Source organism: Bidens hawaiensis, unplaced genomic scaffold, assembly GCF_021521415.1.
Source record: "Bidens hawaiensis isolate Kalapana, Puna unplaced genomic scaffold, B.hawaiensis_p1.1 tig00020377_1, whole genome shotgun sequence".
In the NCBI taxonomy this organism is placed as follows: Eukaryota; Viridiplantae; Streptophyta; class Magnoliopsida; order Asterales; family Asteraceae; genus Bidens; species Bidens hawaiensis.
In genome coordinates this window covers 269,936-291,737 of record NW_027493102.1, presented here as the reverse complement: position 1 = coordinate 291,737, position 21,802 = coordinate 269,936, and the positions used below count along the sequence as shown (strand labels likewise).

Sequence of the window (21,802 nt, the reverse complement as noted above, 5' to 3'; positions counted from 1 at the left end):
AGTATATGGGTAACAGAAAACACGAAAACCAGATTGCTAATAACTTCGTCCCCAGTAGGTCCACTTTTTCGCAGGCTTCCCTGATGCGAAGCATAATGTCCCTGTCACAAAAGTAAAGCCACATAAGCATTCCGAAAAGTTAAAACATGTATAATACTTATAAAATAATATAATACTTAAATGACTTTTATGATTAATAATAATACCTTCTGGGAGTTCTGGCTGTTCAAATGGAGAACAAAGGGTCTTAGCAGCCCCTATCTCACCTTTCGTCTTCGCTTTCACCTCCTTTTCCACTTCCTAAAACATCATTAAACATAAACACATGTCAACCAAACATGTAACAGCTTGTGTTCTGTTTTATATGGGTCAAAGTTCGACCCGTATGACCATCAAACAGTTGCAAGTTGCCCGAATCATTTTCAAAGCATACAAATACATAAACCAACATTAAAATGAACAAGGTTTTCTTGTTCAGGTTCGTTCATTAAGAAAATGATCATGTTCGTATTCATTTATGTTTGTTCGTTAACTATATTAGCAAACGCTTCACGAAAGTAAACGAACAAAATAATTATATTGTTTTAATTATACTCTGATAAACGAACATTAACAAACTTCCCGCCAAAGGGTTCACTGATCGTTCAGTTCATATTCAAGCCTAATATACTGTAATAAGCATATTGTTGTAATTATACTCTTCATGCATTAATTATCTATAAACAAAAGATGAATAATGGATAAAAGGAAAAACCTATTACCTCTTCATTACACCATGGAGCCAAAATCAGTTTCTTTTGGCCCAACGCTTCAACAAACTCATCCCATGTTTTCGTTACTTGAATACACGCATCGCGTTTTTGCTTCGCAACCTCAAACATGTTTTTCTGGATATCATCCAGCATACCATTAACCGAGTCGACCAGACCTGCCATAGGAATGTCAACTTTCGTTCCTTTGTCACGACGAACAGCACGCACCTGTAATCACACATTGACACTTTTGAAAATAATTGACCCGTTTGAAAATAAACAGATCAAATCAAATGAGTATAATCATCTTACCTGGTTACTAGCAAGGTCTTTTGGTCCTATTTCAATCCTCAAAGGAACACCTTTCATTTCCCAATGAGAATACTTCCAACCGGGAGAATAATTCTCTCTAAGATCTGCTTCGGCCCGAATGCCCGCGTCACACAATGTCTTTACGGTTTCAGAACATGCGTTTATAATCTCCTTAACGTCCGCGTCCTTGTAAGGCACGTGCACCACAATAACTTGTACTGATGAAACTTTAGGGGGCAACACAAGCCCTTTGTCATCACCATGAACCATCACCATCACACCAATCTGTACATCAAAAATTGTTACATACAAGTTAACTGCTATAAACAAAACATTACAAAAACTAAAAAAAACGATTGATTACCGTTCTAGTACTATACGCCCATGAATTCTGCCAGACCATAGCTTTTTCTCCTTTTTCATCTTCAAAGTTAATCTCAAACATTTTAGCAAAGTTTTGGCCCAAACAATGTGAGGTGGCACCTTGTACACCTCTACCGGTATTTGGAATAAAGGCCTGCAAAGATGAACCGGTTATCGTGACAAATGTTGTTTAAAAATTTATTATTAATACAATGCTATAAGTACCTCAACACTAGTAGTATAGAGCCCACCAGCAAACTTCTCCAACTCACTCTTTTGGCCTTTCACAACAGGGACAGCTAAGTACTCCTCATACAGACGTCTATACAATTCAAGGATTTGAAGAACCTAAATATCATAATTATTGACAATTAGTTCCCTTTTTAAATGTGAAAATGATTATGGGTAGGGTTTTAAATGAGCCTGAAGGAACTACGTTCAACTACTTAAGTGAATAAACGAGCGAGAATGAAGGAACCACGTTCAACTACTTAAGGGAACGAACATGAACGGTGGTCGCGTTTGTTCAGTTGTGTTTGTGATCATTCGGTAATGGTTTCATTTATGTTTGTTCAATAACGTTAGTTTATGTTTGTTCAAGTTCGTTGTTAATGTTCTAATAACTATTTTTTATATTTTACAGTTTATACATTTTAGTTTATTAACCTAACGCTCATTAAAAAAATTAATTTTTATTATTTTAGCACCTTCATTTTTATACTATGTTTATGAATATTATGTCAAAGTATTTTCAAATAATCATGTCAAGTACTTAAATTATGTATTATGGGTAATTTTGTCTAATACAGCAATACTTCAGTTTGAAAATTGGTAATATCTAGTTTTTTAAATTAATATATATTTGTTTGTGTTCGTTTATGAAATTAACGAACGAACACAAACAAAACATTTCCTTAATGAATGACAAGAACAATAAGTTATGTTGGGTTATGTGTTTGTTTAAATCCCTAATTATGAGTGTGTTCAGAAATCTTAATTTTATACCTCTGTGTCTGCCTCCTCTTTTGTTGCAAAAGCAGTGTGTCCTTCTTGCCAAAGAAACTCACGACTCCTATAATAACGAGAAACTTAGCATTTCAATTTTTGAATGAAAAATATAAGCAGAAAACAAAATCATGTGATTCAAAATATTACCTAATAAATGGAGTAGGGTTACTGAACTCCCAACGAACAACATTGCACCACTGATTAAGTTTTAAGGGCAGATCACGGTGTCCCCTGATCCACTTGGAATAATAGGGATACATGACAGTTTCACTAGTTGGACGAATGGCAATTGGAACCTCTAAATCAGAGTCACCCGATCTTGTGACCCAAGCAACCTGCGAAATAAAATTCTCAAACATCAAAAATTGACCCAAAAAAAATGAATTTGAATGTCAGGTTTTGATATTCATCAAAATTTATAAATTTACCTCAGGAGCAAAACCCTCAATGTGATCTTTCTCTTTTTGTAGAACATTATTGGACACAAAAAGTGGGAAATAGCAGGTTTTGATATTCATCTTCTTAATTTCTGGATCAAAGAAGTTCTGCATAAACATGTCAGGAAACAGTTTACTCCATCATATTTATTATATGCATGTGTCTGATTAAAGTTATAGTTCTGTTCTTACTTGCATTACGTCCCAAATGGCCATTGTCCAGGGACGGAGAATGTAACAGCCAGATATTTCATAATATTCAATCATTTCACCATTTGTAACAACCTATACGAGTCAAAGAAAAGATAACTTAAGATACAATTACAAGAAAATCAACCCTAATCACAAAAGTAGAGACTGTGAAAGCTAGAAAAGCAACACAAGAGCTATATACCTCAGAATACCATTCACCAAAGTTGCCATCCTTAGTATTAGTAAGACCTAGACCGGTCTCCTTCTTCCTTCCCTCTGCAGTCACAATGTTTATGACAGAATTATATAAGGGAGATAAATAAACACATCTGCTTTCATATAAACTCAAGCGTGTGTGTCTGTGGGACAAAAGAAGCAGATCTAGAAGAGGCATTTGAAATAAAAGGTAAAAGATATGTATCCTGTTACTAATCTACAACAAAATTCAACTGTTCGACCGGATTTGTTACATAAGTAATGTTCCCACCTATCTGTGTTTATCCTGCAGCTTTGACAATTTCACATCAATCATGAAGTTGAAAATGAAGCTATTTTGTTTCGCATCAAACACTAATAAGTCATTGTACACATCTAGTATATCCATCCGCAAATGCAGAAACTAAACTAACATTTGCGATTACGATTACAGTATTACTAATCTAAAACAACATTTGCCATTTGATGAGCTTGTTACATAGTAATTTACCTATCTGTTCTGCAGTTTGATAAATTCAAATCAATTATGAAGCAAGCCATTCGGTTATACTATATACATCAAACTCTAATTTATCATTAGACTCTAATTAAAACTAAAGACAAAATCAGTATTGAAAATAACATCAAACTAACTCAGTTATCTATCTTAATCCACACGCATTGTACAATCTATTATGTATGTAAGAGAATAATAAGCTAATATTAAGCACAATATATATATATAGATAGACAGATAAGATATATATAGTAACTTACTACTGGATTTGGCAACAGCAGCAGCAACTTTGGCAGCTTTGTCAGCTTTAGCAGGCTTATCTCCCTTTGCACCAGCCATATCTTCAAGCTTCAACTGCAACCGACGGTTAAAACATTACAATAAATCATAAAAAATGAACAGAACTACGATTGAGATAACGATACAGCTAATAACATAATACCTAAACCGTTAGTGATTGAAGTTTCGTACGGTCAACGGCCGCAATTGAAGGAGATGCAAGCTGAGGAGGCAGCTGGTGGTGTTGTTACAATTACAATTGAACTGAGTAGTAGAAAGAAACCCTAATTTTACTCACCTATAATATTATGTTACAATTCTAGCCCTTTTAGTTCACTTTTATAAAGTATTTGCAAACTACCTTTCCGTTTTCTATTATCTAAAACGGATGACGAATATTTACGAGACTGGTTCGAGTAAAAGATATGAGCGTGTTTGGTTAAATGGTTTGTTTCCGTGTTAACCTATTATGGGTTGATATGTGTTTGCGTAAACCGGTTTAAAATTCAAAACCGGTTCAGTTTGGTCAACAAAAGTCAAAACCAGTTTATGATTGGTTTCGATTTAGGTTGAAACGAGTTTTTTGACCAGACTACGGTCGGTTTTGGTTTGTTTTTTGTCTGGTTTCGGTTCGGTTAATTGGTTTTGGTGGAGAAAATTGCAAACCGGTTCAGCACCTACGGTTTCAGTCAGCTCCAAACCGGTTTCTACATAATCGGTTTCAAACCGGTTTGATTTGTATGGATTACAATATGTGCTATGTTTGAGAGAAAGAACATAAAAAGTTTATTTATCTTATGATAATTCAATCCGACTCCAAAAGCAATTGCGAGATAACAACGTGTTTTAAAACTAGCATAATAGCAAGAACAAGAATATAAGAGAAGAGATATGAGGAGAGAAATATATTGCTTATAGTAAATGAGATACTAATGATATAGGGGACAAAAACTTAAGAAATAAGTTGATCTATATTGGTTGTTAATAACTATAATAATAAGTATAATCATATCTATATTATTTTATAGCAAGCAAATGTTAATTTGAGTATTTATCCAGTAACTTAATTATTCATTCGTTGGATTAAATCTAAGGTTTAATAAAACTTAAAATTAAAAGGTTTAATATGTAAATTTAATATTATAAAAGGTTAAGAAATAAAACTTAAGAAATTAAAAATGAGAAGTAAATCGCACGTTTCCGTTGTTTTGGTGGAGGAAAAAATGCTGATTTAAGAAAAAGGTTGAGGAGTATAAATGGAATTAAAAATAAAGTTGTAATTACGTATTTAGTTTTTTTATTAAGAAAAAAAATGTTAGTTAAATTTTACAAATGCCTTTCAAAAAAAAAAATTTTTTACAAATACCATTTTTTTCTTGCGATGTCATTTATGCGATACTATTTATAATTTTATACCATGTTATGTCATGTACCATTCACTCATGTTGCGTGTATGTATACCGGAAAAATGGAAATAGGACAGAGCATAGACCAATTGGATGGGGATCCATTAAATAATATTGTTTCCACCAACAGAGGTAAACGACCACTCTCTTGAGGTTCTAACTCCTAGGCTATGTGTAGTGGAGAGGCTACAAACTGGGGTGAATTGCGACACGTGACGCTCAGTCAGCAAATTGTGAGTTTTTGTTTTTTGGGTGTAGTTATGTGGTAGCCCAATATATATATCACACACATCATAATATAATAATAATATTAAAACAAGAGAACCGGACGATGAAAACCTATCGCCCCCAAGAAAAATCACCCAGTATGCATTGCCTTATAGACTCGTCTGTGGGTGCATAACATTACCAACAAACCGAACTTAATTAAATCTAACATATATGTGAGTTATTTAATAGCTATGGTAATCATACAATGTAAAAAAGCAAACATGTATGCATGTATACTATAACGATGACAACTTGTTAATTGTAACATACTAGTGAGCTCACCTGTCGCTTAGGGATGGCAAAAAAACCCAAACCCGATGGGGAAAACCGAAACCCGCCCCGAACGGGGCGGGTTCGGGGACACTTAATCGGGGACGGGTCCGGGTTCGGGTTTTCCCCGTTTAAGTTAATCGGGTTCGGGGCGGGTATGGTATAGCCTGTACCCGCCCCATATACCCGCCCCGTATACCCGTTTAAAACCCGTTTAATTAAATATAATATTTATATTTATATATAATATATTATTTATTATTCATTTCCCAATATACCCGTAACCCGTTTAAAAGTTAACCCAATCCATTTCATTTGGCCATTTACCCAATTACCCTAACCCTAGAACAACTGAACAACCTCCGTCCTCCCACCTCCCGGCTCCCGCCCGACTCGCCACTTCGCCAGTCGCCAATCGCCATTCTGCACAGGCGCACAGCCCGTTCCGGCGTGTGTACGTGATATTGTGTACGTGATATGCTTTTCTAATGTGTTACTATTATTATTATTATTCTTTTGATTTTGTCAGTTTGTTCGCATTTTGTAGCTGGTTTATATAGTTGTTAGGCTTTGTTAGGCCTGTCACCTGTGAATGAACAGAAATGAAGTAGTTTGCAGCTGTTTTTGCATCCCTAAACAGAAATGAGTTTGGATTATTATTACTATTATTATTATTATATAGTTGTTAGGCTTTGTTAGGCCTGTCACCTTCATTATGAACTGAAGGTTCTCAGTGAACAATGCTGGAGTTTAGTTTGTTGACGTTTGCTCATTTCTGTTTGAAACCAAATTTAGTTGGGTGATTTTTGATATCGTTCTTCATTTAGTAGGAATGAAACATTAGATTTTGTTTTTAGTTTTCCATTGAGTAGTAGTTTGCAGCTGTTTTTATTTATTGGCTTATTGCAATATCCATCATGATAAATGTTTACTCATGAACTATTGTTTGGGTATTAAAGTTTGTAGTTACTTGGATGTTTTTCATTTTCGGTTTTCCATTGAGTAGTAGTTTGCAGCTGTTCAAAAAAGTTACCTCTTGATTGCAAAACACGTTGGAATTCGACATATCTAATGTTGAAAGTCGCTATTCTTTACAAGGAAGTTTTCAAACGTTTAAAGCAAAGAGAAACCCAATATAAAACTTTGCCAACTGAAAGAGATTGGGAATTAGGTTCAAGCATTTGTGATAAGTTGAGTTTGTTTTATGAGCTGACTTTGATGTTCTCGGGTACTAAATATCCGACAGCGAATGTCTTTTTTCCATCAATATGTGAAATTAAATCTTCTTTGGGTATATGGAAAGAAGATCGAGACCCTATGATCAAGATGATGGCAGAGAAGATGATTGTTAAGTTTGATAAATATTGGTCGGTTATTCATGGGGTAATGGGAGTAGCAGCAGTTTTGGATCCTCGTTACAAATTGAAAGCAATGGAGTTTGCTTTTCCAAAGATATATGGTTCTGAAAAGTCGGAGAGTGCGATAATAAAACTTAAGGAGCTTGTATATAGGTTGTTTCAAGATTATGAAAGTTACAGTCAAGGAACTTCACAGGATGATGGTGTGAGATCAAGTCAAAACAATGCGGGGGGTGGAAGATTTTTCAACGAATACTTCACATACGTTGAAGAGGATAATCATTCGGGTATGACTTATTATTTACATTAATTTAACTTTATTCATTAATTGTATTAACTTTATTTATATATTAGGTGTCACAACGGAGCTTGATTTGTATCTACAAGAGAAAGTTTGGATAAAAGAAACAGAGATTGACCTTTTAGCTTGGTGGAAAACAAATGGTGTCAAGTACCCAAGGTTGCAAAAGATTGCTCGAGATATATTGGCGATTCCAATATCTACCGTTGCTTCCGAGTCCGCTTTTAGTACAAGTGGTAGATTGGTAAGTCCACATCGTAGCCGTCTTCATCCAAAAACATTGGAAGCGTTAATGTGCGCCCAAAGTTGGTTGTTGAATGAAATCAAAGGTAAACAAACATTTTATTTTTTATTTTTAACTTAGCTACTATATAAACTTTTGACTTTTGTGATATGAATATAGCAACTTGTTCAGAAGAATCCGAGGCATATTGCCAAACTATTGAATATGATTGTGACGATGGTATTGAGGTAATACATATATATGGTTTATCGTTTACATTTTAATATGGTTTAAGTGTTTAACATTGATTCTTATATAGTTTCCAATTAATATGTTAATGTTTGATTATCATAGCAATCCGGCGTGACAAGTGTTTGAATGGTTGAATGGGTGCGGTATGGAGGTGTAAGAAGGATCAATCATGAAGTTAATTTCCGTTGTGATGGGAGAAATAAACATTTTTATGTATTAATAATGTCTTTTGTATGTGTAATGTGTTTGGATATTGAACTTTTTGTGTATTAATATTGTATTGTAATTTTGTATCATTTTCTTACAATCGGGTTTTAAACGGTGAACCCGACGGTTAAATGGGGATCCCCACGGGGAATTTAGCCCGTTTAAAAACCATTTATGCTAGACGGTTCCCCGAATACCCGCGGTTTTCCCCGAATCCCCGATGGGGATTCCCCGTTTAGTCCCCGCGGGTTTTTAGACGGTTTTGGTAATGAGTTTTATAAACCGGGGCGGGTATGGGATTGGCATTCCCCGCCCCGAAACCGCCCCGTTGCCATCCCTACTGTCGCTTTGCGGCAGAGTTTGTTTGCCCACTTTGTTTCTTGTGTGTATATTGCAATCTCAGTTGTGTTTATATTGGCATAAAGTTTGTTCATTTATGAATTTTTGAGCATGAGCTAATTCAGAACATATAAGAAAGTAAAAATTGGTTAATTTTGCATTATCATTTTACTATTGGTTATAACCACAAATTGTATAGTGCATACTCATGTCATAACCAGAGATTAAAATCATAGCATGTTGTAGATGTTGCATGTAATTTGCACCAAATATGTATTCATTCAATTACCAGAAGAGGAAAACAAATAAATGTTAGTGAAATCATCATCTTCAAAGGCTCACAGTTACCAAATACGTTAATGCGAGATGGGTGCAGATTTACACCCAACATCCATAGCATAAATTTTAAACACGTCATAGCCAACATATCAAAAAAACATGGCCTCAAATGTACAGCCCTCAAAACAAAGAGTACAAAAACAAATGCACTCATAAGTTTACCAGTGGCAGCGACACAAAAGACGGCCATAAACAGTTCGAACACGAACGGGAAGAGTGGTTACAGAAGCCATCGTAACCACCGCAACCGAAGACGGACAAAAGTTTGGTTCGGGAACATCATCTACATCAGTCAACATTAAAAGTCCCAACATTAACGCAAAACCCCGCATCAACAACCACGGAAAAAAGTTTAGGCCTACCACAACCATAGACCACCGCCGCCGTCACGTAGGGCTCCAAAATGGAACTCGGCGACGGTCGAACATGACCGTCTTTCTTCCACCAACGTTGCTGCTCACGGTTCCATTACGGAAGCCGACAACAGACATCGAGCGGAGAGAAACGTCAAGAGGCCACCGGACCACTAAAACCGCCTAACCACCATCGCCACCTAGGGTTTCCAAATAGAACCCGACAGCATTGGGCGTGTACACCCGGTGGAAAACACCACCACCACCTTATGGTCTCCAAATACAACTCGGCAGTAGTTGGTTACCTGGAAAACCACCACTTGGGGTTTCCAAATAGAAACGACGGGGTTGATGATCGAAGGACCGGATATCTTAAGATGGCGGCGTTAATGATGGTGGCCGGAGATGGTGAGACAAGCAGTGAATCCAGTGACAGAAACCGGTTATGTACTATGAGTCTAAGAGAGAGTCAAAAGGTTTATGTGGTGTGTGTGACAGAACACGTCTTGAATACGTGTAAACCAATGAGAAAATGCCTAGACACCTGACAATGAAGCATACAACCAATTTATGTACAAACGTAGATGCGTCTGGTACAACCCGTGATACACAAATTCACTTGTAATTGTAATATTATACATTATATTATGAAGCTTGATGGGGGTGTTGGGTAGGGGGGGGGGGGGGTGTTTCAAAGTCAACATATCATTGAAGGTTGTTCACGTTCTCAATGAACTATAGTAACATAGGGTAAAATGGGATTAACGATATCATACCAAACCTAATGTATATGCTAGATAAGAAATACGAGTGTAATTATTAATTATCAGTGTTAAAAACGTTAATCTACTTTACAAATTGATATCCAAATAAGCCTTCGATACAGTAATTCCATATACGCGTAACTGGAGCATCAATGACATAGCATCCTCGATAATGGCTAATTTGAATATTCCAACTCAAGAATATACCAAACACAAATATAAAGAACTTTTTCTCGGTTTAAAATATAAGGAAAAGAAATGATAAGATTGGATAGTGGGAAAAAATTGTAACTTTACAATTATGTCCTCATAGCAACATGGTAAAAAGAATTGAGATAGGGTAAATTAGTAATATGTAATTGACTATAAATTTTTCCTTCGCAATCATGTCATATTTGGCTAGAAAGTTTTTTAAGAAAAAAGGTCCAACTTTTCTTTCCATTCTTTTTTTTCTTTAAAATGAAAAAAGAAAAATTTTCTTATTTTTTATTTTTCTAACCCTTAAATAAAAAACTCAATAATACAATGTTAATAAACAGTGGCACAAATTACTTTAATTAACTATTGCAATATTCACCTTTCAATTGTTTTAGCAAATAATAAGCCTAATAATTCGACCTCCTTTCTTTAAAATAAAAAAAAATACGGCCCAACAGAAACTTCAGCCTCCCACACAAATTATATATGCAGGTTTAGAGATAAAAAAAATGAATCCGGAACCGGATCCAAAAAAAACTCGTAACCGGTTTTTTATAAACTCGTGTTTTTAATATCCGAACCCGACCCTACCCGTAGGGTACGTATAGGGTATGACTTTCAATGTTGAAACCCGAACCCGAAGCCTTACATGATCTAAACCAGATAATACCCGAAACCCGGTTCTAGCTATACCCGAAACCCGGTTTAAGTTATACCCGAAACCTGGTTCTAGTTACAGTAGAAACTCTATAAAATAATACACTTGGGACCACCAAAATTTATTAATTAAAAGAGTTATTAATTAATCGACAAATTAATAATTATTATATTATATATTAATTAATATTTTATTAATTTATATTAGAATACTTAGTTTACAAACACCTTTCAAACTTCCACTTAATTATTGTATACAATGCATATATATCAAATGAACGGCCCAATTTGAAAGAAACTTTCAATCTCCCACCTTATTATGTTTCTTGTGTTCAATGTATCACTTTATGGACATTAAAAATATTTTCTATATAAATCTAAGATCAAAATAGGTTAACACAAACAAATCATACACACAACATGGCTTCCCATCTTAAAGGTGTAAAAAAAACAACAATGACAGATGAGATTCGAAGAACATTATGAGAAACGAGATTCAAGAGAAAATTGATTTCAACAAAAAAACAAAAGACAATTGAGTCATTTTTCAAGAAACATTCATAAATCATTCATGTAATATGCTATATATAAGGAATTATTAATTTATATTTTATATGGGGTCTAAAGAAATTATCAAAAATGTATCATCTTATAATTTTAGCGAATTATTAATTTAGCACCCTATCCCTGAGTCGGGACCGACAAAAAATATTATCTTAGAGAGTTTATTAAATAATCGAGTATTAATTTATCGAGTTTCTACTGTATACCCGAAACCCAGGTTTTTTGCATACCCGTATATTAGTGTTTGTGCACATGTTGTTGTGTGGTTGCCCACAGATCTATAGTCGTTCTCCAACAGATCTTATTTGGAACACATATATGATATAAATATTTGTTTAGAGCATACCAAACAACAACTGAAAACACATAAAAAAAAATTTATATCATTGTTTAGTTGTTTATATATGTTTGAATGAACTTTGAAGTTTGTATGAAAAAAAATGGAGTTAGGATAAAAAAAATGAAGCGGACCCGTTGACAGAAGAAAGCTGTAGCAAAAGGTTTTTTTTAATATCGGAAATAGAGTATTCAAAACCCATAAAACGGATTTTTTCAATACCCAGAAATAAAATATTCAAATACAAGGGTATTGAAGACCCGGTTCAATACTCGACCCGAACCCGGTACATAGGGTATGGTTTTGCAAGCAAATACCTGAACCCAGATCCATACCCGAACCCAAGTTTTTCTAATACCCGATTTTTGCACCTCTATGCAGGTTTAATTCATTTAACTAGCACACGTATTTGCACAACCCAATATAAGCCCAATATGACTGTTTAAACTTCAGCCCAAACAATCAGATATCGGGCCAACTTAAATGATCTTTCAATCTGAGATCCAAACTGCATTTGTTTTAAGGCCAACTAAATTCATTTGCAATAAATAACTAGTACCATTTGCCCATCCTTACAAATGATACCTATTCCTACAAGGTAAACACACAAGAACAACACAAACTTGCTAAATCAATCAATAATATGCATGAAGGATCTAAGACATGAATCTCTAATTTCAACCATTAAAACTTAAGAAAATGCGGTCTTACTTGAAGTTCTTACCATAAACAAGCTACATCGCACCCCTAAGCTACTAATTTAGGGCTTTAAATAGACATTCTTGCACACCAAAACATTCACGAAAGATGGAGAGTAGGTATTCAAACACAGAACCATGAACTTGTGAAGAACACTTGAAAATCACCAAAATTGCTCATTTGAACAACACTTGTATATACGCATATATTTATTTACGATGTGTTACATAGACACTCACATATTACCATCTTTTTATATCTCTTATGGGGTTGCTTGGACAAATCCATAGATTTTTTTTCCTTGCATTCAATTTTTATGTTTGGAGAATCTATATCTTATATTAAATAGGTAACCTATTTCCTATTTGTTTTTGAGTTATGTAGTATCTACATCTACATCGACACTCTATAATAAATGAAACCATAATGGGACAGGTGTCCCCTTCTCAATTACCCAGTTTTTTATTTTTCCGCCCATGCCTTGTTTAGGGTTTATTTTCCACGGGTGATTAATACTGCAAAATTCCTATTCTCCAGCAAAGGCTTCATCAACTCAGTATTCATATTTTCAGCCCCTTCTTTGTATCATAAATATTTATCACGCAGAACAGCTCCTCTGATCCATTACACACAAACTTTCCCAATTGTTGGTTTTGTATCTTGACAAAGCAAAATTAGGGTTTCCAAAAGCGAGATATACAATCACATGTATGTGTTATACTTCTCAAGGTTAGTCATATATGTGATTGTGATTATTGACTACCTTCTTTATTTTCTTAAAATTATGTGTATATGTTTGTAACGAAAACTATATGTTTAGGGTTTATGGTTGAATATTTGTGTTTTATTCTGTATTCTCTGTAACAGTTTGGATTTATAATTATATTGTTAGTTTTTACAATTTTCTTTGTTGTATGATATCTAGATAGATTATTTACATATTCAGAATCCAGTATATTAGTGGTTAGGGCTTACAATTCTGTTTTGTCGAATGATATGTCTTCCGGAATTGGGAAAATTTAGTGATAATGAAACCATTTTTTATTTTTGTTTGAATCAACTGGTTTGTTTTCGGGTATTAAATTTTTTCCATGTATTAAATATTATAAGAGCTTTATTAATGCAAAATTTTAGTTCATACACATACTTAACCATGTGACACGATGATAGATTCCAAATACTCAAAATTGTTGTGTTTTTATTGATTAGAAAAAGTTTCACATTTTTTTGTTGCCAATCTAATGTTTTAAGCGCATAGAACAATTATCATCTGTTTAGAGACAACAACTTTTTACTATTGATAAAATTACACATTTTGATAAATGATTTATAATGACACAAATATCTCCCTAACTGAACCGTACCTATAAGAAATGCTTGGCTGACTTCCATGTTATGCCATTTGGATCAGCTAATAGATCAATTCCTTCATATATATCGATATATGTGGTTAGCCACAGTATTGAATTTTGTTTTTGATTCGTAGGTGCTTTATTTTTCATATTTGACATCTGATCCAATATTTTCTTTCATGGTTGCGTATACACACAATGAATCGATCTATTAGTTTATCCAAATGTCTATCAATGGTGCGGGTTAGTATCTTCTGTTGCGCATGACAATAGTTTTTAAGCTGACCTTTTAATGGTTGTTCATATTGTAGTGGATGATGTACATAGAAATATACATCTTTTCGGCATCAAATAATTTCTAAAAACTGCAATTTCTATCTAATAACATAGCATAAAAAGCTACTTATCATAATAAAACATAATTTCATGTGAAACCAAGCCCCAAACGAAGAAACAAGCAAAAAGACGAAGAAAAACAAAAGAAAACACAAGAAAACAAAGAGACACGCCCCCATGCCTCAAGAAACACGCCCCCATGCTTCTGACACAAGAAAAGACAAAATCTGGAAGCAAAAGCACGGGGCCGTGCTCATCATGCACGGGGCCGTGGACGAGAATGCAGAAAAGACAAAGAAGAATTGAGCACATGTCACTAAAAAACACGGGGTCGTGCCTACCAACCACGGGGCCGTTGCCACCTCACAGAAAAGACAAAACAAATCTGGCACATGTCATAAAAATGCACGGGGGTGTGCTCATCAAGCACGGGGCCGTGCCTCACCATCCAGATTGCCTATAAATAGTGGCTCATGTTGCACTTATTCGGTGTGCTTTGAAAAGAATTCTCTCCGGTTTTCACTTATAAAAACACACACTAACACTCACTTTGAAGATCTAGTGAAGAGTTTGAAGGCTTGGAGGTCATCACCATTAAGCATCATCATCAACCATCATTACCATCATTAAGAAGAAAAGATTCATCTACATTTGGTTAGAACGTTCCAAGTTTAATCATGTATTTGTTATTATCAATCATCTTAATGTTTATCATTATGCTCATTATGAGCTAAACTCCTTTTACCATCTAAAATCTATGAAAAAGCTTTGTTTCACTTGATAATTAATCAAGACATGTGATGTAGTCTAGTAAAGTACATGGTTATATTACAATTATCTTTTGATGAGAAATGTTTCACCATCTTAAATCACTAATTCAAAGTTGGTGGTTGTCAATTTCATTGGCAATCGTTCATGATCGATTCATGTTCCTGAAAGATAGAAATACTTTGATACGTTATCGAAACATGGATCCTTATATTGTACTTAGAAATGATGAGATATAAGTTATGGTGTATTTTTCTAAACCTTGGTAATCCGAAAATGGCTTTGCTTAGGATATCAAATTAGTTAAAGAAACCATATGTTAACGGAATGTGTAATTATAATCTACATGAATCAACCAAGGGGAGGTTGTGTGATGAACTACAACCACCCGAAGTTGTTAGAATTGGTATTTGAGAAATCGAAGTCAATCCTAATCTTTCTACTTTACGAAACTACTTGCCAATTTAAATTGACATCATTAAGATGGTATTACATTAGGAAAGGGTGGACTTTAAAATGCGCATACTATCTCCTTAGTGCCAAAGATGCTCACTTAGGTTTAAGGAGCTATCTATCATATATTGCTACGGCAAGTTTATCACATATCCAAATATTAATTATCAATGTTAAAAATGGAGTGGATTCTTGATCTTAGATGGTAACCTTCGCATAATTGAACAACTCGTTTAGAATCTTTTGTCTTGGTCACCTATATATTATATATAAGTATTTATATTTTATAAAAAGTTCAAAAAATTAACCCCAAAATGATTAAAACCTCCGATTGAAATAAAATAACGATTTATTATTAGAAACATTTGTGTCCACGGATCGATACTTGGTTCTTACCAATACTATTCTACATATACGATAGGTACACTTGCCTATTTTGTGTGCGTTTAGTCTTTGTAGAAATCACTTTTATAAATTTAAAACACAATCTTGTGCAAAAGTTAAATCATCTCATCCTTATATATTTTATACCACACGCACGCAACACATCAGTGGATCTCCAAATACAAAGGCTACAATTTTCGGTGAGGCTTTCCTTCTTTCAGAAGATCATTAGCATGCGATTCGTTTTCAAACAAACGAAAATGATCTTTCTATATGGTTTGAGTCAAAATGGAGTCGACTTTTGAACATGCAGTATGATAATTGTACCGGTTCATTCCGTGTAAAACATGATATAATGATGGTGTTTTATTCAAAGGATCTATTTCCCTTATTTTTTTTCGTTATATGATCGATCAAAATTTGTCATAACATTTTTTTTTCCAGGTTTTTAGGGTGTCGAGTTGGCTTCTTTAGCAAAGGTTAAGAATCCTAATATTAAAGAAAAAGAAAACAAATGGAATTCAAATTTTGATAGGCGTGTTTTGGCACTTCAGTAACCAGGGACCAGCTCGTGTTATCAACACTTAAGAGTATTCCTTTTATATTATACTAATCGTAAACGTGTTCTAAGTTTGTTTTGAAATGGGTCAAACATGGCACTTCAGTAACCAGGGACCAGCTCGTGAAATCAATACTTAAGAGTATTCCTTTTATATTATACTAATCTTAAACGTGTTCTAAGTTTGTTTTGAAACGGGTCGAACATGGCACTTCGGTAACCAGGGACCAGCTCGTGTTATCTTTTTATTGTTTTTTTTAGCATTTTGTGCATTATGCATATTTAGATTCTGCATTTTTTTGGATCGTATAAGCAGGTACATTGTGGTACCAGCCACCCACGTTAGTGATGCAACTGTTTTTATTTACCTTAGACGATTAGCTACATGACAAGTGTAAACGGGGAAAAATTGTAAGTTTCATTGACTGTAAAATTTAACCCGGAATGAGTATTCTTTTTTTGTTTCATTAACTGGATAAAGTTTAAGTTGTATTAGTACCGGATCACAGTTAACCCGTAAATGAGTTCAAATTTAAGTTTCATTAATAGGTCAAGGTTGACTTAGTTAACTGCTTTTTTTTAGTAACTCCATAATATGTCTCAATATTAGGCAAAAATTGAGGTAATTTGTTCATACAGAAGCTATAGATAGGGGGAAAGTTTATGTAATTTTTGTTTTTAGTCTATTTTCACTTTTTCCAGGTCAAAGTTGATTTTTGGGTTGTCTTACATTTTTTTGTACATCTGTCAAAAGGACAAAGGCTTGAAAGATGATACCCAAAGTGAAGATCAGCTGTCGTCTAATAGTGTGTGTTGTGATCGGTTGGATGTATAAGATGGAATTGGATTTAGTTTATACTAGCTAATTTGATTAGGAATCATTCAAGACCCAATTTTTGGAATATTAGTTATAGTGTGGTTTGGAAATTCAGTTGTGTTATGGTTCATTGTTGTTTTAATACAAATGGATATGGTTTTTACATGAAGCATTGTAACACTTACAAGAATTTAAATAGAACTGTGATATAAATGATATAAGGGGCAATTTTCTCAATGGGAGAAACTTATTCATTTAGCTTATTTGATCATTGTTTACTTCTTATGGTAAAAATCATTTACCTAAGCTGGGTGAGTTAGTTTGTTGGTCATGTTCGACTAAAATGTCAAAAGTAAGTATACTTATGGCCGTGAATTTTTTTTTTTTTTGCTTAAATTTGGCTATGAGTACAAAAATTTTTCTTAAAGTTGAATGTGAGTGCAAAATTTTTGCTTAAAGTTATAGCTATGACCTATGAGTACAAATAAGTATTTTTGACAGGCGTGTGTTATGACACTTAGGTAACGGGGTTAAAGCTAATACATGTTGAAAAGGTATTTTTGGTAGATTTTAAAAGTATTGTTTAGTGTTATAAATTTGTTTTCAAGCAAGTTAAACTTGGTAGTTCAAGTTTGAGTATAGGTTTCAAGATAATTCTGAAAATTTGAAAAAAAGCACATTTGTTACATTTTGTAATATGTTTATAACGACTATTATAATTAAAACAAAACAAAATAGTTTTTAAATAAATTATTATCAGATATATAATCATATACCTTTACTCGAAGAATTTACTAATCTCCGCCCGTGTAACACACGGGTTCTAACCTAGTTCTAAAATATAAGAACAAGCAACTCTTGCTATTGATTCGGGCTCGGCTTAGGATTGTTGCATCATATCCAACTAATCTTCCTTATCTAAAGTTGAACTCATCAAATGCATAGTTAATAATAAAATATTTCATAAAGTTGAATATCTAGGTTAAGGACACAAAGACAATACCGGTTCAAAACTTACTTAGGATAATGATCCATGAAGTATTTTTGAAGTGGGCTACACCCAATATTCATTCCCAAATAATATATATGTGAATTTGGTGTTCAACTCTTTTGAAGTTCATTCAATAAAATGACCAATCTTTCACTCTCAGTTCAAATTTGTCCCTCTAATCTAATCGACTATGGACGTTTAGTTTCATAAAATCTGAAGAATTACGAAATTTTTAACCAGGCTAAGTGTTTGCAAACCCCAAACAGGAAGAACGAGAACAATATGATTCCGACTATAAGAATGGATCAGAATCAGAAATACACCGACATAAGATAACATACAAATCTAGACTCAGAAACAGATTCACCAATAAGATGAACCCTAAAACATGGCCTAATTGAGAATCAAGTAGATGAAAAATAACCAACCAAAAAATAGAAAATATTTTTTGGGTTTTAATAAACCCATTGGGTTGGGCCTTCTCTTCTCAGGCTCTGAGTCCAAGCTAGCATCCAAGCCCATAAGTAGCCATCCATCCAATCAGCCAATAACACTCCAAAAGCCCATAGTGTCTCCACAACATATTAAAGTTACAAACATACAATACCCGACGAAAATTGTTATTTATGCAAACAAATGTTTGACATTGAATTGAAAGTAAATACATATTTCAACATTTAGAATTGAAAGTAAACACATATACTAGACGGGTGTCCGTGCGATGCAGCAGGTGTTTGAACATGTTAATCATCTACAAATATAAGTGCTTATGGTTCAGTTAAAACCTTGAAATCTTTTCAGTCGGTCATTGGTTTGACTTCTTTTTTCTTTTTCTTTTTTACTTTCGGTTTGTTGGTTAGTTTCAAAATTTTTAAAACGTAGTGAACGGTTGGTTCGCGGTTTATATCGGCAACCGGCCATATGAAACCAGAAAATACTGTAAACTAACCTAATTGCAATATGATTCCTTTTGTAATCTTTGTTGTTATTATTTCACGTCCTAGATCTTCCATTAATATTTACCATTTATGTGGTTAAAATTATCATATTTTATTTATGATCATCTCAAGTATCATGTTGGTTTTAGTTAAAATTGATGGTACATTTAAATTATTAATTATTTTATACCAAATTTATTATTAAAGTTTAAACAGTTAAACCAAACTGGAACCAGGCCATTAGTAACGATTCGATTTCAACTTTCAATGGTTGAGTTTGGTTTTGGACGGCAAAAAATCAGTATTAACGGTTGGACTCACAAGTTTAACTTAAAAAATATCAAAACCGACACTGAACACCATACGTAACATATTAATTTATTTAAAATGAAAAAAAAATTACAACAATATCATATCCAAATTAAAGAGAATAAAATGCTCGTTTTTATGATGCAATTTGTTTATAAAAATACTAACGTATGAAAAGGCTATAGTCGTTTAAAAATCATGGGTGGGAAGTTAGTTTACACGTTAAATTAAAAACATAATATGGTTAAAGATGAGGGGTCAAACTTGTAAGTTGAATGAATTGTGTTTAAAATACATGTTTACCCTTACTAACACATAAACCTCATGCTTTAAGTGTTGTAAATTACTTAAAAATGGGTGTCTTAATTTGCCCTTGTTTGGTGTATTATATATAGTATAGATATAGATATAGATTTACACAAGTACTAAAATTGATCATAATCATCATTAACTAGTAATAACTTAAGCATAAATTCAAATCAAGCAAATGCTAGTAAACCGTTCAGGAACATCCAAATACTAATTTGATCTTATGTCATGTTAACTATCCAAAACAAGATATCCACCTAAGACATCAAAACAAGATCTTCATTTAAGATGCTAAATTTCCTTTAGTCTGGTTAGACTACTACATACTTTTTTTGGATATCCACCTACATTGATGCAAGATTCTTTTACTATTATGATATCCACCTAAAACATCCTTGTATCTTTCAATACATGCTTTGGGTTATCATTTCTCTATAATTGATCGAAAACTTGTACTTAGTTATCTAACCGATATGAGTTTGACAATATCCAAGTGAGTCTTGTCATGCTCAATACTTGATCTTGACCAAATTCATTTAACAAACTTATGTAGTATGTATTTTGGTGATCCATGTTTGCTCTCGACTAAAACAAAATTAGTTATTGTGACTTTCGTAATAGAGCCATGTTCAATTAAGACCTCACTTAATTATCATGGATCTACATCTTGATACTCACGAATCGCCATCTTTTTCGATCTCTTGTGGTGTTGCATGGACGAATCTATAGATTTTGTCTTTGCATTCCATTTTAATATTTGAAAAATCTATATCTCCTGTTAGATAAGTAACCTATGTGTTTACGTGCTATGTTTCCGAGTATTCCAAAATGTAAGAACTAGCAACTCCTCCTATATATTGGTTCAAAGTTCAATCTCGGGTTAGGATTGTTGCTTCATATTCAACTAATCTTCCTTATAATATAGCTCTAGATATCAGATGATGTCAATCCTTACCAAATTATGTGAAAACCCTTTTACACATAGTTATCTTATCAAGAAATCTTTAATCCTTTAGACAACAACTAGGTTATTAACCCGTGGGCGCCACGAGTGGAAATATAGAAATCGTCTAATAAACATATATAATTTTAATCGACAATATTGTCCGTTCTTGAAAGTAAGTTCATTGAACTTGTCTAAAATCGAATGATATACAAAGTCTATTAAATCATATACTGGATATAATGAATTGTTAATTAATATATCATCGGGAATTTGTACATTCATTCGTCGTCATTTGGACCTCCCCAACATTCCCTTCACCTATATTCAATAGTTAATTCGCAAACTATTTTATCTCTTCAACATGTAAGGATTGACATCCAACTGTGAGCCTCGTGTTTTTTTGATATTTTAAGTACGTTTCACTTTGACAAGATGTAGGAAGAACTACTTGAAGTGTAATTTAAAATAAACACGAACAAAAGTCTATACAATTTAACTATTTATTTAACAAAAGTATCATAAATTTAGTATTTACAACTCCCTAAATACTTCCTTGTATACAAGGTTTATACTTTAATTTGTAGTATTTCGGTGTTGTCAAGGATTAATATAAAAAGGAATAAATTGGTTTTTTTTAATAGCTAATAACTGAACACTTCGAAACATCAATTGACTTATATGACTTGTTAACGGTTCATAGAGTCATAACTTGTATACACTCTAATCTTGACTTGAATTTGTTATGACTTGAACTCAAGATGCTAATAACCCATATTAGCTCAAACATGTTCTAAATCTTGACAAGAACTTGCACAGCAATACATTTTGGCATGCCTAACTACATATCCATATGGCTGCTAATAACAGTCCGGATGTGGCAACCATTTGATATAGTGACGCATTTTATTTTCCATTAGTAAGATACTAATAATGTATTAATCTTTTAATACATACAAAAGGTGAACTAAATAATTTTTAGTGGTTCGTAAATATATAGTAGTTCTCATTGAGCCCAACAGTATGTATAAATCTTAAATTATTGGTTTTA

The 21,802-nt window shown here is 33.5% G+C and overlaps 1 protein-coding gene and 1 long non-coding RNA gene across 2 annotated transcripts; both read right to left on the bottom strand.

Moving 5' to 3' along the window:
* LOC143560542 (proline--tRNA ligase, cytoplasmic-like) lies at positions 1-4,329 on the bottom strand. Its single transcript, XM_077048825.1, has 13 exons — positions 4,219-4,329; positions 4,037-4,130; positions 3,267-3,340; positions 3,065-3,157; positions 2,864-2,980; positions 2,583-2,770; positions 2,433-2,499; positions 1,653-1,775; positions 1,429-1,581; positions 1,065-1,349; positions 762-980; positions 207-300; positions 1-101 (listed from the first exon to the last, which is right to left on the bottom strand). The coding sequence occupies exons 2-13, from the start codon at positions 4,113-4,115 to the stop codon at positions 37-39; spliced, it is 1,557 nt and encodes a 518-aa protein (XP_076904940.1). The 5' UTR covers positions 4,116-4,130; positions 4,219-4,329; the 3' UTR covers positions 1-36.
* A 4,664-nt stretch (positions 4,330-8,993) lies between these two features.
* Positions 8,994-9,861, bottom strand: LOC143560536 (uncharacterized). Its single transcript, XR_013140140.1, has 2 exons — positions 9,383-9,861; positions 8,994-9,303 (listed from the first exon to the last, which is right to left on the bottom strand). It is a non-coding gene; the product is annotated as an uncharacterized LOC143560536 (long non-coding RNA).
* Between the last annotated feature and the right edge of the window lie 11,941 nt (positions 9,862-21,802).